Source organism: Pituophis catenifer, unplaced genomic scaffold, assembly GCF_029215685.1.
Source record: "Pituophis catenifer annectens isolate HBS135680 unplaced genomic scaffold, rPitCat1.0.hap2 SCAF_2, whole genome shotgun sequence".
In the NCBI taxonomy this organism is placed as follows: Eukaryota; Metazoa; Chordata; class Lepidosauria; order Squamata; family Colubridae; genus Pituophis; species Pituophis catenifer.
This window is the reverse complement of record NW_027256882.1, coordinates 78,164,428-78,180,937: the sequence shown is the minus strand read 5'-3', so window position 1 is coordinate 78,180,937 and position 16,510 is coordinate 78,164,428. Positions and strand designations below refer to the sequence as shown.

General features: G+C 38.0%; 1 protein-coding gene across 1 annotated transcript in view; it reads right to left on the bottom strand.

The window, feature by feature from the left end:
* The window catches only part of EFCC1 (EF-hand and coiled-coil domain containing 1), a 66,187-nt gene that overhangs the window by 12,539 nt on the left and 37,138 nt on the right, over nucleotides 1-16,510 (bottom strand). Inside the window, exons 3-5 of the mRNA XM_070933661.1 lie at nucleotides 9,291-9,433; nucleotides 2,184-2,319; nucleotides 935-1,100 (exon numbers count right to left, since the gene is read on the bottom strand). Of these exons, the coding sequence (XP_070789762.1) occupies nucleotides 935-1,100; nucleotides 2,184-2,319; nucleotides 9,291-9,433 (445 nt within the window). The remainder of the gene's footprint in view (nucleotides 1-934; nucleotides 1,101-2,183; nucleotides 2,320-9,290; nucleotides 9,434-16,510) is intronic.

The window sequence follows — 16,510 nt, the reverse complement described above, 5'->3', positions numbered from 1 at the left end:
TATTCTTGACTTGCCTGGAGTTGAAATGACTTCTAGTTTGCTTCTTTTTATATACTTCTTTCTAAGACTTGGGGTTTTATGTACAACTAAGCCTGCCATGCCACTTAGATGCAGAATTAACTTGAAATACTCATGTATAAGGAAGTTAGTGTATCTATTCAGATCTCAGAAGTTCAGAGGTCTAGAGATGTTTAGAAGATATTTCTAGAAATGTAAAAAGGTCTACCACTTGGCAAATCAAATAATTATTTCCAATTTCCTCAGGATATATGAACTATGCCTCATAATAGCACAGAGTAGAGAAAATATTAAAGAAAGGAAGGGAAGGTCTAAAGTAGCAATTGGGAAGCTGCTAATTCCATTCATACACTGGTTTTCCATTTTTAGAAATATTAACACCATAAATTGGAAGAGGTGGAATTTGTAATGGAAGAAAGGAACATACCGGTAACTACTCTTACAATGAAATATATATTTATTTCCATTTATGTACAAATATACATTTGCAATAAATATACATTATGAACCACAACACTAGTGTGGGATAAGACCAAGCTAGATAACTATGCACATATAGACGCTGTCAGATGGAAAATCATGCTATCCCTCAATATATCAGATGATTAGTTATTGTGATCTGATGACATATAGACGTACCCTGCTCCCATACTTTAACAGAACACAATTTTTAGAGGCTTGTTGACCAAGAAATAGTAAATAGATGAACGGGATAAGAGTCCATGGAATTATGCACTGCAATTAAAGAATTGCATAAGAACTGAGCTTTCAGGGGATGAAAGCTGAACACTATCACAGCTGAGTCTTCTTGTTCTGAAATGTGCAAGTGGTTATCAGTGAAAGTGTCTTTTGATCAAATTTAAGCAGGTCTGAAATAATGTACCTCCTGAAAGGACAGAATATAAAATGAATTTACCTCTTCCATATTTGCTTCCAGAGCTTTTTCTTCCTGCCCTTCCATTTGAAAGTCTTCTTTTAATTTTGAGAGTTGTTGGACTAATTCCACAAGGGAGTTTTCATGGCCACAGTTACTGGGGTTGCCAAAGGATGACCACAGCTGCTTCAGTGTTGTGTCATCACATCTAGAGAGAGAAAAATTCTGGTCACTGCTTTTCTCCATCCTAGTAGTCTAATGATATGCAACATTAAGATATTAGGAGGTAAAACCTCCTAATATGGGCGGCTATATAAATTGGTTTAATAAATAAACCACTTCCAGAATTTTGCCAAGGAATTTGCAGGGACTTGACCTGCAGGGACAGTCATCAGCAGTCAACAATGATTTGAAGCAGGGGTGAAATCCAGCAGGTTCTGACAGGTTCTGGAGAACCGGTAGCAGAAATTTTGAGTAGTTCGGAGAATCAACAAATACAACCTTTGGCTGGCCCCAAAGTAGGATGGAATGGAGATTTTTGCAATATCCTCCCCCCAGGAGTGGGGTGGGAATGGGGATTTTGCACTATCCTTCCCCTGCCACACCTACCAAGCCACGTCCACCAAGCCACACCATGCCCACAGAACCGGTAGTAAAAAAAAATTGGATTTCACCACTGATTTAAAGGCAGAAAAATAAAAAAAGGACAATTACTAATAAATCTTACATATGCCTGCTCCATACAGGTAAGTTTTCTCTTAACAACAGTAATTGGGACCAGCAAGTCTGCTGCTAATTGACACAGTTATAAAGTGTGACGTCATGTTGACTTACAACAGCAGTTACTGTTGTTAAGTGTATCCTATGCATTTGCAGTATCTTGTGGTCATTTGATTGTCATTTGTGACCTCCAGCCAGCTTCCCCATTGATTTTGCTTTTCTGAAGACGACACTGAAGATCATAAATGGTGACCGCATGACCACATGATGCTGCAACTGTTGTGATTGCAAGCTGATTGCCAAGCACCCAAATCACAATCATGTGACCGCAGTTATACTGTGATGGCCACAACTAGAAGGAATGGCAGTAATTCCCCCATTCATCAGTGTTGTAATTTTTAGCAGTTGCTGAACAAGTGGTGGCTGAACAAGGACTATTTGTATAACATACGACATATTCTAAAGCTGATCTACCTGTAATATTTTTGCTATGTCATACAACAACATTTTCAGAAAAAAATAGCAAGGACAAAAGTTGCAACTATGACTTCACATAGACATTGAGACGTACCCGCTATTGCAACAAGGAAATCTAGCTAAGAGTTTCTTTACTTCAGCCATTTGGGATTGCTGGTCACCTATCCATTTCTCTTCCTCTTCATCAGATGCAGCCTGGCCTTCCACAGAACGAAACATCTGATCTTCCACTGGAAAGAAAGAACAATAACACCCCCCCCCAAATAAGACAATCACCATTACCATCATATTCAAGTAGCATTTTTTAATCCAGTTTAAGAAAAAAAACAATTTTGGGAAAAATTAATTCAAATACTACAGTAATTCATTGCCAAACAAAAAAGGACCTCCTTCTTCATCATCTTAAATAGACATCTGCTAACTTACAGTATATACCAGTGATGGTGAAGCTTTTCGGCACCAAGTGCCCAAACTGGAACATGTACGCACAGAAGCACCGGAAACCCGAAGACCAGGTGGCCGGTGCACATGACCCAGCTGGTTTCCACACGTGCTGGAGCACCAGAAACCCAAAGACCAGGTGGTCCTCGGGTTTCCGGCACTCCAGCGCATGCAAAGACCAGAAGAAAGCTGGCGATGGCACGCATGCCCAGAGAGAGGGCCATCACGGGTATATACCATATATCAGGGGTCCCCAAAACCCTGGCCTTTGGGCCAGTGCTGGGCCATGGAAGCGATAAGAGAGTGCACATAAAGCTGTATTTGTGAAAGAAGTGGGGTGCGTGCATGCACAAAACCATCCCTTCTTCCCCCTCCAGCCGCAGCCACCTCCACCGATCCAACAAGCCAGAAAGAACCATATATATCTGCAGAGAAGCTGAGAATTCTAGGTGCTACAATAGACACCCCCCCAAAATTAGGTTCAGTTTATCTGTGGATGGAGTTATCTGTGAGCATATATATCAGGGGTGAAATGCTCCCGGTTCACACTGGATCACCTGATCCGGTAGCGATGGAGATGGGTGGTTCCGAGAACGGGTAGCAAAAATTCCTGCGTCCCCCCCCAAGCCACACCCACAGAACCGGTAGTAACAAATTTTACATTTCACCACTGATATATAGTAACACTATTTTTTAAAAAAAGAACTCATATATCTGTATATACAGTATTTGCATATAGGTCAAACTGTGGATAAGCTGACTCTTGAATTTGAACCAAAATATGATGAAAATGTCGATCAACAACAGGTGGCATGTTTTTCATGGCATTTGAACATATAGGAGATATATGTCATGTCATTTTCTACCACAAATTGAAATAAAGAATAGTCCCAAGAACATGTTAATTAGTTGTGAATGTGATTTTTATTTTCAGTAGGCGCATTTCCATATGATAAACTGCAGCCTTACTTATTGAAGATCCTATCAAATGCCTTGCACCATTTCTCTCCTTCTTTTGGAAATATATTTGCCTGACTTTTTCTTCGATCATTAGTAACTCAATCTTTGAGCTAATCCTCCCCATAATCAGGTAAATTAGGAATATATCACCCTATGTCTAATTATGTAATTTATAATCCACATTTCTGCTTGTGTTCTATGGCTGTAGAATTTAGATTTGGGTAATATGACCCCCAAATAAAATGTGAGTTAACTTTGAAGACATTCTTTGCAGAATATCTATGTTTGGTCCTCTATAAAGAGTCAAGTTTCCTTTCTTAAGGAGCATAACCTTTATCAATAGAAGGAGAACAACTGTTAGAGTTATATATAGTATCTTTCTTTATTAAACCTTGCTAATCCCCAGCAGTGTAACCAACCATTGCAGACAGAAGGTTGTCTTGTGCTTTCCTCTTAAGCAAATTTGTGTGTACACATATATAAAAAGAAAAAGGGGGGAAAGTAGTATATTAAAGTGAAAATCAATTGTACCTGGAACTTTTATTAAATTGTGTTCCTGAATTTACACAGTTGCATGAGCAACATCTTAACCAGAAGTAATCCCATAGTTACAGGAAAGCCTGGAGATTAGCAAAGGCTAAATGGAAAAAGTGGGCTGAAGGAAGGAATGAAGAAAGCCTTTAGGAGTTTCAACATAAAGTGGAGCAAAGGAGAAAAGTTAGAGGCAGTTTGGTATAGTGGTTAAGGCATCAGGTTAGACCAGGAGTTCCCAATCTTGGTAACTTTAAGACATGTGAACTTCTAGAAATTCTGGGAGTTGAAGTCCATTTGTCTTAAAGTTGCCAAGATTGGGAATCTCTGGCCTATAGTAGAAACCAAGAGACTGTGAGTTCTAGTTCTGCCTTAGGCACAATGCCTTAGGCCAGTCACTTCCTCTCAGCCCTAGGAAGAAGCCAATGCTGAACCACTTATGAAATCTTGCCAAAGAAAACTGTGGCGACTCAACCCCAAACCCCAACACACACACACCCCAAGAAAAGGTTGAGCTATTTCAACCTTTTGGTGGTGGAGATGGCAAACCAAAGGCAAAGATAGGAAAGGAACTGATATAAGGATGCAAGGAAGATGGGGAAAGATCTTGAAGGAGGGGTGTCTCATTTTCAGAAGGCAAAGTTGTTTTTCTACTAGCTGTTTATGGCATGTAGGAAGAGAAAAGAAGATTTATTTTGGCACTAATATCATGTACTTGAAACACTCAGCCAGAGAAAATGAAGTGCTTTAGGCTAAGGCAGTCTTTTCAATCAGATTTCCAGAGTACATTTGCAAGGGAGAGAAATACTGGTTGAATAATTTAGACAATTGTCTGTTTTATTGACACAAATTTCTTCACAAACTGCATTTGTAAAGACTGCTGCTAGCTATTATTCACACATTTGTTGCAAGCAGCTATTTTGCAAGCGGAGGTGTCAGTTTTTTCTGTTAATCACTGTTATGTGATACTAGGAGTATAAAACACAGCCTTTTTAAAAGACTTCTGCTCAAGCTGGTTAATTATTTTCTCCCAACGTCTTTGTAAAATCAAGAATCTCTCTGTAAGTGGAAGATTGTATTTTATTAAAAAAAAAGTTGGGTCTTCCTTCTGAGGTAACATATAAGGCATCACCTCTTGCATCAAAAGACATATCATTTTGTGTAGGCTCCCTTTTAGGTATTTGAGAAGAAAGTGAACAACGTAGCAAAAAATACAATTTGCAAGCGGGACTTTTAATATTGCTCTACAAATATTGTTGCTTCTGATCCTGCGACAATGGTTGAATGCTTTCCATTTGTTCCAGCAGAGGGCACTGTGGTAAAACCCAAAATAAAGAAAATGCCCATCAGATGACAAGCTTAGCAAAGAATGTCTTGTGAACAAAGTTGTCCTTCTCTTCTACAATAACAAAACTGGGGCGGGTGTGTGTGTGGGTATGTCTGTGGAATGTTAGCTCTAATTAAGTGAAGTAGACAATCCACTGTTAGTAAAATGCTTATTTCCCAACATTAGTTCAAACGCACAGTTGCCTCATGTATCCATGTTCTTTGTATAAGCTTTCAACTTCAAGGCTTTCCTTTGAACATAATCATTTGTCCCAAATGATTAATTAATAAGCAGATGCTGTATCTACCCAGCTGTAAGAATCACAGTCACTGTGGGATTTGTGCAATGCATTAAGAAGCAAACAATAGGGGATGGAGGGGGGGTGTAGCATTGTCTCTTTTAAATGTTGCTTTTGCACAAGCTTTGGACCTAGTTTAAACCACATCAAACCTTAAGCTTAAATTTTGTGGTTATTTGATGCAACAGCAGAGATAGCGCTTCTGGCTTCTTTCAGTTACACTGCTGGTGCTGGCGTACACAGATGCACTCACATCTGAAACCAAAGACAAGCCTTTAAAGAAGTGAATGATCTAAGATCAAAGCTCCTTGTGAAGTTATAGGGAGTGCATACAGGTAGGAATAAGGAAGTAAAGGTATTTACCCTATTTTTTCATCTTTGCTCATGATCTTATAAAGGAAACTTCTGTCATATGCTCGTCTTGGATGTTTGTTAGAAGCATGTATTCTTAAACCTCTAATATTTTAATCTCTGACATCTAAAACTAAAATTTGGTCTTTTGCAATTCTGGCTTTTTTTTTTTTTAATGTTACAAAAGCCCATGGGGGAAAATGTGTGTCTTTCACACTAAACGAAAGCTGGTCCTAAGTACACAGATGCACTTAGTCATTATTCTATTGTTTTGCAATTAAATTAATAATTAGGTTAGTTCATTTAAGCAAAACATCTTCAAGGAAAAACAAAGTCCAGTTGCCTTTTGAAAAAGCATATTTGGGACAACCATGATCTGGATGACTGGGAATCTTTATAAATGGTAGGATATAAAATTACCTGAGGGTTCCATGCCCGGGGAAGGATAAGCAGTGGTCCAGGAGCTCATGGCCATGGTAGCAGTCATGCTTATTCCAGGTCATACTTGGTCCAACTGAGAGAAGTGGGTTTGTGATTTGAAGATGGAAGACATTTCCATCCATAATTTGCCATTGGGAAATTATTTTCTGTCTCACCTCTGCACAGAGTAATAGGAGCAGTTAAGATGGTGTCCCAGGTGGGTGAATTTGCACTTAGTCCAGCAGTGCTGGATAATTTCTGTTCCATCTTCAACATTCTCTATTAGGAGAATATTTTTTTGGAGTAGATAACTGGGCCTCAGAAAGTCTAAAAAGAAACTGGTCATCTAGATCTCTGCCAGTCATATTTCAGGCCAACCATAAGACAGAAGTTGCACTGATCATTCATGTACATGATCAATACCTAGACCTTGACTAGAGGAGTACATCTCTTCTGATTGAGGTAGATTTATCAGTAACATTTGATAATATTGTGAGGTCTGGAAGCTGAAGGCACTATTTTCCAGTGGTTCCAATTCTTCCCAAGTAGATGGTTACATGGTAGGATAATTGAGTATTTGGCCACAATCTTCTAACAGATTTCCCAGTTATTATGGGGACCATTTTCTTCATGCTGAATCTTTCTGTACTATGCATTTGAGCTAGAAAGCATGCTGCAGGATTCCCATCCATGTGAAACTCAGTGGGAAGAGAACCAAGAGGCTAGACAACTATAAATTGCCCTTCAATGTAAGGAAGCCCCCCTCCCCCCGTCCCTATTAATCTTCTGGAAAGAAATTATGCTCTTTCATCAGGCTTTAAGCCATAATGTACAGTGGAGACTGCTATCATTATATGTTTTTGTTGATTATATTTATTACATTTTCAAAGTCTTTATGACTATGTTGCTTATCATTTTTCCATTCTACTTTACTTTTTTAACCTGCCCAAAGTCTTACGATGAAGCACCACAGAAATTATGTAAAATAAATTATAAATAAATAAATAATCAATGAAGTACGCATTTAAATCAATTTTAAAAAGTAAAAAAAAAATCAAATTAAAATAAGTTTGAAAAAACTCCAGCTTTATGACTACATATCTGAGTACATTTTTCATAATCTTGGAAGATAAACTGGATTCCCTTCTAACAAACATTCCGAACATTTCTATGCAGGAGACTTCAATAACAGCTTTATTCTAGTTGTGTGAAAAATATCGTGTTCTGGGTATGGAACATTTGTTCCATTTTTCATCCAGAATGTGTTAGTTCAGCCATTCCAGGGGTTGAACTAGTAGTTTTCCAGAAGTAAGTCTTCTGGAACAGGAAACAGTCTGCAGTGTTTACTGTAAGAGCAAATGTATTAACCAATTATCCTCACTCACTTAAATCTGACCATTTTTTAAGCAGGAACAAACAGGAACACAATGGAAAATACTCTGGCCCCTTTAAGAGACGCAGGTAACACTTTTCCATTTAAATTCAATTGATGGCTTGTGCTCTTCTTCTTCTTTTTTTTTTTTGTTATCCTGCAATGGCTGATCCACCTTTACAGAAGATTCTATCAGTGGTGAAATGTAAAATTTGTTACTACTGGTTCTGTGGGCATGGCTTGGGGGGGGGTTGTTAATGTAACTGGGTGGGCGTGGCCAACTTTTTTTTTTTTACTTTTAAAAGCATTTTTTCTACAACCTTAAGAGGTTTCAGAAAAAATGCTTTTAAAACCTCTGATGATCCCAGCTGAGCCGCGCAATCATCAGAGGCTTTTTTTTTTACTTTTAAAAGCATTTTTTCTACAACCTTAAGAGGTTTCAGAAAAAATGCTTTTAAAAGCCTCTGATGATCCCAGCTGAGCCGCGCAATCATCAGAGGCTTTTTTTTTTACTTTTAAAAGCATTTTTTCGGCCGAAGAGGTTGTAGAAAAAATGCTTTTAAAAGTAAAAAAAAAAGCTTCTGATGATTGTGCAGCTTAGCTGGGCATGTGGGGGGGGGGGCAGGAATTTTTGCTACTGGTTCGCTAAACCACCCGCCGCCATTGCTACCAGATTGGATGATCCAGTCCGAACCGGGAGCATTTCACCCCTGGATTCTATGAAGGCAAAAGAAAGCAAACTGCTGTGCCTTTTTGATTTGTGATTTTAAAAAAAGAATTCATCCAGAAGCTATTTTTTATATTTTTATAGTTCTGCTACAAAAGGAAGATTAAATGAATCTGAATATATGAATTAAAATTAGCCCTGCAGTGAGTGCCATCCTATTAGAAAGTCTTAACACATTGTTGTATTTATAGTATTGGCTGAGGCACCATATGTTCAATGCTATAAAATCATTTCAAAGAAAGAAATGTCACCATTTCCATAATAAAGTTTTCCATAATAGGATGAGACCTTGGTGGCGCAGCAGACTAAAGCACTGTTAAGTAATACCAGCTGCCTGCAATTACTTCAAATTCAAATCTCACCAGGCTCAAGGTTGACTCAGCCTTCCATCCTTTTGAGGTAGGCAAAATGAGGACCCGGTTTGTGGGGGCAATAAGATGACTTTGTATAAAAAAGAACACCGCTTGGAGGGGGGGGCAAAAGCCCTACTAAGCAGGTATATACAAAAATATGAAGGCTATTGCTTAACGCATTGTAAGCCGTCCTGAGTCTCCGGAAAAGGGCGGCATATAAAATCGAACCAAATAAATAAATAAATAAATTAAATAAATTAAAAACATATTCTGAGAAGATTCTTGAGGGATTGGTGGACATTTACGTGTACCACCGATTAGCCTCCTGAGGTTTTCTTTGAAACCTCACCCTTGATGTTTAGAGGTTTCTTTTCCACTAAAGTGCCCTGTAATAAGAGTTGAAGATTTTTATCTTTCCTACCATTTTCCAATACTCCTGCACCACCAGTTGGTGAATGTCTATCTTGCTGTGTAAGTGATAAGCTATCTTGTCCTTCCAGAGATACATTTTTCTTCTGTTCTGAGTTGCTTTGTGAAGGAACTGGGCACTTTAAGACCTCTGATCTGGAAAAAAAAAAAAAGACAAACCGACAAAATAAACCAAATAGCAAGAAATCCAGATCAACATTAAAGATTTAAGTATGGCCTATTTTTTTCTTACCATCAAGGGACTTCACTTTCATTAATAATGTTATTTAAAGACTTGGACTAGAAATCTCTTCCAGCCCTATGATTTTATAGTTTGCATAGATCTAAAAATAAAATAAAATTCTGTCCTCCTAAAATGCCCTATCAAATAAGGTTGCTGGTGTCTATTCAATGGGTGAGTTAAAGGATAGGCATGCTTGCTGCCAAGGTATGAATATATCTCCTTCACCCAGATAATATAAGTTTCTTCCCGTACCTTTAAATGACTTACTTATCTACTCAAAATGAAAGTGAACCAACTGACAGTTTAGAAATGAAGTTTAATATATTAATTCAAATCATGGCCAGACAAATACTACCACAACAAAATCTCAGGTATTCTAGAGTATGTTATGGATTGTTTAAGCAGCAAATTTACATGTATGTGATCTGTGATCACAATTCAAAAACCTGAAATTTAATTCTTTGACTATTTCCTCCTTTTTCTCTTAATCCATCTCATGTTGATGTTTAGTAAATAAGTAAAAATATACAGATGTTCTAACTCAAGTAAAATATTAATTATTGGTATTCACAATTAATGATAACTAGCTCAAACTGGAGCCATCCTTTACTTGTATTTCAAATTTCAAAGATACCTGTTTACTAAGGTATCTCAAATTTATATCCTGAGATAAGAAATCTACATTTTTAAACCACTGTGGATAAATCATTTCCTACAAGATTTATTCAACATAGATAAGAGGAGGAAAATGTTGATTCTAAAAAAATTCTATTTAAAGAAAAAAAAAAGCATTCCAAGAAAGAAACTAGAATATGCTCAAAGGAAACTGATCCTGTGGAGACATAGGAGATAACAACATTTTCAGTTATTTACATTTAAATAATTTGTAAAACAACATAAAGATGTAAATTATTTACACATAGATAAATAAAAACAAATGTAAAATACATAGTTTTCTATAAACTGCATATGATCTTCTGAGATCTAATTCAGGCTCTCACAATAGTCATTAACCCTCTCCATACACTCAAACCAGCCAATGTAAATCACAGAGCTCTGGATTACCCTCAAATGAGAAGATGTCCCCTGGGCAACATATTTCAGGGAGAGGAGATGCTTTCCTGTCTTGAAACTCTCCTTGTAAAGGAAGGAGAGTGGTTTTGTTTTAATGAAGTGCTTTAACTTTCTACTTTAAATGTAAAAACAAGCGCTGCCATTCTCACAGAAGCCTCTACTTTGGCCCTTTTTCATTAGCATTCAGAGAACCTATGATAAACAGTGAAGAAGACTGGATGATCAGCACCATGTCTGCGTGTAGCAAAGACAAGGACAGCAAAGGAAGGAAGGGTCACTCCTAGGAGCCTGGGAAGGGCATATGCCTTACAATGCTTTGAAACAAGGTTTCCATGGAGAAATTATTTATATATTTATCGAATTTTTGAAACCACCCATCTCCCTCACAGAGAGACTCTATGAGAATGTCAAACAACAGACTTTATTCATTTCAAAGCTTTTCTCAGGAAGATAATAGGAAGCTTGAGGAAAAATCTAGAAGCAGAAGTGACCCGATAGATTGGGACCACAATATAATGTCTGTGACTAATTGCTTTTTAGTTAAGGCTCTTTTAAATGGCACTAAAACATTTAACTACAATTCATTTGAAGCAACAGCTTCTATCACTTAAAGTTAAAAGAGTTAGCAGAGTTAGTGGAACTCGATAAAAAACTGTATTTACACATAAGTGCATGTGTAAATGGTCTCTCACAGGGTCTCTCTCAGACTATTTGGGGTGATTAGCAAAGATGTCTGCCAACGGATGCCTACTTCAAACATCTGCATCATGTGTTGTTTGTAGTCCTTCCAAAATCTCCAAGTGGAGAAAGCATGGAGAAGAAAGAACAAAGAGGGGGGTTCAACCTATTTTCTAAAGCACCTGAATGCATAACAAAAAGCAATGGATGGAAACTAATCAAGGAGAGGTCCAACCTAGAACTAAGAAGTTTCCTGACAGGGAGAACGATTGATCAGTAGAATGGGTTGCCTTCAGAAGTTGTGGTTACTCCATCACTGGACATTTTAAAGAAGAGATTGAACAGCCATTTGTCCAGAACGGTACAGGGTCTCCTGCTTGTGCAGGAGGATGGACTAGAAGATCTCCAAAGGTCCCTTCCAACTCTGAGCTGTTTGGTTTGATTTTCCAAAGGACAGACAGACCATATATCAAGTGGCAAGTAATTGAATTGAATTTAAATAATACCATAGCTAGGATGGCAGCTTCTCCTAAACTCCAAACCTGAACAGATCTGTCACTCTCCTTTTTAATGCAAAACTCCTTTAGTATACGTTTATCCACTCTTTCATCTCTGCTTATTCTAGCCACTTTCAAAATGCTAATTCTTTGCTCTTGTAATAAAACTGGAGTGGCTTCTGTGTGTGTGTGGCCTATCAAGTCCCCTCCCCCAATATATATCTTCCTTTTAGTTGGAAATAATAAGCACTAGTGTAAATATTGCTCAGTGAGTGGCTTCATCCCCTACACAGCATATGGTTGCATTTTACTGATTCTTTATGTCTTTTCTCCTTTCTGTCTCTAGAAACACACACAGATAGAGAACAGATGTATACGTTCAACTTTTCAGTTTTTCACACAGTAATAAATAATATCCTAAACTTTCAACCTGTCTTTTCAATCTGCACAGTATCAGAAATAGACAAATTAGGCAGTTGCACCAGGAAATTAAATGCAGTTGCTGAACTTAGTGAGTATATTTAAATTGACAAGACCAACAGGATATATATTGACTTCTATAGCAACAATACTCCAGGCATTTTTCCTGCTTTTTAGAACAATTCTTCTCCTACAAAAATAACGTCATTGATTTCAGTTTTCCTTGATAATAGAATGATCCATTATATGTGAGGACCACTTTGGTAGCAGGAGGCTAGAAATGGAGAGACTGTGAGTTCGACCTCTACCTTTGGCATGAAGCCAACTGGCTGACCTTGGACCTGTCAGTTTCTCTCAGTCCTAGGCAACAGGCAATGTCAAATGACTTTCAAAATCTTGACAAGAAAAGTGCAAGGCATTCACCAGGAGTCAATGCCACCTTGAACACACACATCTTACACATTGGCAAAAAGAATCAGAACACAAAATACAAGCTGAGTGGACGCGACCTTGTAGATGACCCTCACTCTGTCAAGGACCCTGGAGTACTTATATCAAATTATCTAAGTGCCAAAGCCCACTGTAACAACATCGCCAAAAAGGCATTAAGGGTTGTAAACTTAATCTTGCATAGCTTCTTCTCCGGTAATATTACACTACTAACCAGAGCATACAAAACATTTGCTAGACCAATTCTCGAATACAGCTCATCTGTCTGGAATCCACACTGCATGTCGGACATTAATACAATTGAACGTGTCCAGAAATATTTCGCAAGAAGAGTGCTCCACTCTTCCGCTCGCAAAAAATACCTTATACCACCAGACTTGAAATTTTGGGCTTAGAAAATTTAGAACTACGCCGCCTTTGGCTCATAAAATCATCTGCTACAATGTCCTACCTGTCAATGACTACTTCAGCTTCAAGCACAACAATACACGAGCACACAATAGATACAAACTTAAAGTGAACTGCTCCAAACTTGATTGCAGAAAATATGACTTCAGCAACAGAATGGTCAATGCCTGACTCTGGTTTCATCCCAACCCCCCCCCCAAAATTTTAACCTTAGACTGGCTACTGTTGACCTCACCTCTTTCCTAAGAGGTCTGTAAGGGGTGTGTATAAGAGCACCAGCGTGCCTACGATCCCTGTCCTAATGTTCCCTTTAATTGTATTCATTTTATGTATTCAATTCATGCTTATACTTATAATATATATATATTATCTAATACATACTCAACAAAATAAAAAAATAAAAACAATAAATGCACACAAATCGATTATATATTTTTCAAAGGCCTATAAAAATACTACATAACATGACTGCCACATATCCATAATAAATGTCAGACCTGCCACAGCTTAAACCTCTACTTAGAAATTATCCTTGGCTCCATTTATTGAGAAAGGTATAGTTAATTAGTGGTCAAGTGTATTGCAGAATGGCAAAGCCAGAACTGAAAATTGTGTGCTAAAATCCCTAGGTTCTACTTTTCCCTCCCTTAATGGTCTCTTATTGCCAATCCCAGTGCAACCAATCAGATTCAGGCAAGATGTTTCCCTAATGGTCAGTCCAAGCATAGTTTGATATGTGGTCCCCTCCTTCTTCCAGCTGGATGACCTTGAGGGAGCGTCTTGAGGAGATACGGCACCTACTTTTGTTTCCCGAAGCATTTCCCCCTCCAGTTCCCCTCCCCACAGTTCATGACTGTCTGTCACTGCATAGCATTAAAAAAAAATTAAAATTACCATGAGTCTATCTTGACCTATTGCATGCCCAATGCCCATGTCCTTTTGGTTTTCTTGACAAGAAACTGGAAATTGTTTGACATTGCCTCCTTCCCAATTTTTTTCTCAACTTCCCCATTGATCTATAAAATTCCTTCCTGCTCCTATTGTGCTCCAATGTTGTAAAACATCTGCCTACTGTTTTCCTTAACAGTCCTTTTTATTTTATTTTTTATTTTTTTAAATTTGATTTATATGCTGCCCTTCTCTGGAGACTCGGTAGTCAATATCACCATCACCATCACCATCACCACCACCATCATAATCATCTTCCTCATCCCAAAAGGTACCAATGACAATCCATGTTCATGAGCCATATGGATGTTTCTATGAAGCAACCAGAAGCCAAGCTCAGTTTTAAATAAACTTAGATTTTCCAATTTTAATTTTAATTTTTTAAAAACAACAACAACTAGCATTTATTGGAGCATTTAGCATAAAGCAAATAGAGAGTAGGAGAGGGACTGACTATTAGAATGAAGCATTCAAAATAGGATGTTTTTCAGAGTTAATGGAAAAACCAGCATAAGCACTCATTGCTCATGTTTTTGTAATATTTCAGCTGCTAACACAAAAAGTCCAGCTTTTTCTAGACATTTGTCCTTTCCTTTCTATTCTTGCCCATTTGTTTCTTTTCAGGGTTGCTGGACTCAGTGATTTGAAAAGGGTTAATTATTTGTTACATGTTAAATAGCAAACCTCAAGTACAATAATTAGAAAATGAATGGAAGGGATTCTTTATTTAATGACATGGAAATGCATCTAGTAACCTTAGTTACAATGGGTGCCGGCTTCTTATAGTGTCAATGCCAATGGACATCTGCTCTGACATGATACAAAATTAATGGGAATGAATTCACTTTGGAATTTCAATAATTTACTTAGAACCTTATTTGATTGTACATCAAATGTGCACATTCTCAGGGTCACATTTATAGTATTATAATGCAAAAAGTTTGAGAACCTAATTTAAATGTTGATATTGTAGGACAAGGAGGTCTATAGTTCCGGGGAATGCTTTTATAAAGTTTTCTTTACGTGTTCTGAAATTTGGGTACTCAAGCATAGTCTCCATTAATTTATTTCTCTGTTTAAATTTTTGTAAGTTACTCTGCTTTGTAAATAGAAAAAACTGGGATAAAAACTAATTTAAATAATTCAAAGCCTGGCATCTCCAGAATGAGATAGCTCGGCATAGCCAGTTCGCACAGCCACCTCACCACCATCAAGCCACCTCTGCAACTCACCACTGTCAAGTCATTGCAGGATAACTGAACATGGCCAATTCGCCATGGAGACAACTTGCCGTGGCCAGCCAGAGAGCTCGGCAGGCAGGGGAGTGAGCAGGTGGGCACTGTGCAGAGCGGTGACAGTGGTCAGGGACTTCTGACTGGAGGGAGAGCTGGGTGAGAGGAGTGTGTGAAAATGGGATGTGCCTGGTCTCCACTGCCTCCCCACTGCCCACCCGCCCAGTGCCACTGCCCCAAATGGCCCAAACTCCAAATGGCTCAGAGCTCAGTGCAGCAGCAGCAATGGCGGTGTGCGTGAAAAAGGGAAGCCTCTAGCCGCCGCTGCTGCTCTTCACTATGCTTGCTCACCTGCCCTCCTGCTGAGCTCTCCCTCCAGTTGTGGCAAGTTGTCCCTGCAGCAAATTGGCCGTGTTCAGCAGTCCTGCAATAACTTGGCAGCAGTGAGTTGGCAGAGGCAACTTAGCAGTGGCAAGCTGGCTGTGCCAAGTTGTCCTAGACCCTGGCATTTCCTTTATAGAACTTTGGAATCAAAATAGAGAAAAAGAGATGAAGAACAACTTTTGAAGTCTGCAGAAATTTTAGAACTGTGAAGGAAAGTTGTAGGTATGAGAATTTCTCTGTCCATATCCTGTTTACATGTTTATTTTACTTCCAATCTCTCCCCTAACCAGTTACAGGCCCAATGGGGCTTTAACACTTATTTACACATCTTCACACTGGTGGGAACTATTTTGGGAAACCTCTTTCTCCATTTTGCTCAGAGTTAATTCAGACTGAGGAGGATAAAGAAAAGATGAGGCAATAATAGATTAACAGATCAGATCTCCAATTTTTGGTACTGCTTTGATTAGATGTATCTTAGTCTAAGAGCAAGATTGTGTATTTTACTGAAAAAGTTCAGTAAAGATCAAATTCTTTAAAAAAAAAAAGAAGAAGACAATTGCTCCCTTTTATGCTAAACATTAAATTTATTTATTTATTCATTTATTTTTCAAATTTATATACCGCCCTTCTCCCGAAGGAGTCAGGGCGGTGTACAGCCAAAGTAAAAACATAAATACAAACATTAAAACCAATTTAAAAAGATATATATATATATATGTTTGGCTCCAAAATTAAAAGAACAATAACAAAGCTATTAAAAACATTTTTTTAAAAAAGTGTTAAGCCATGAGAAATTGAGATACAAGGGTGGGAGAATATGAAGTAAATTTAACTAGATTGTTATACTGCATAATCATTCACATTAGCCGGAGCAAATGGTGGTAGCAATTATTCA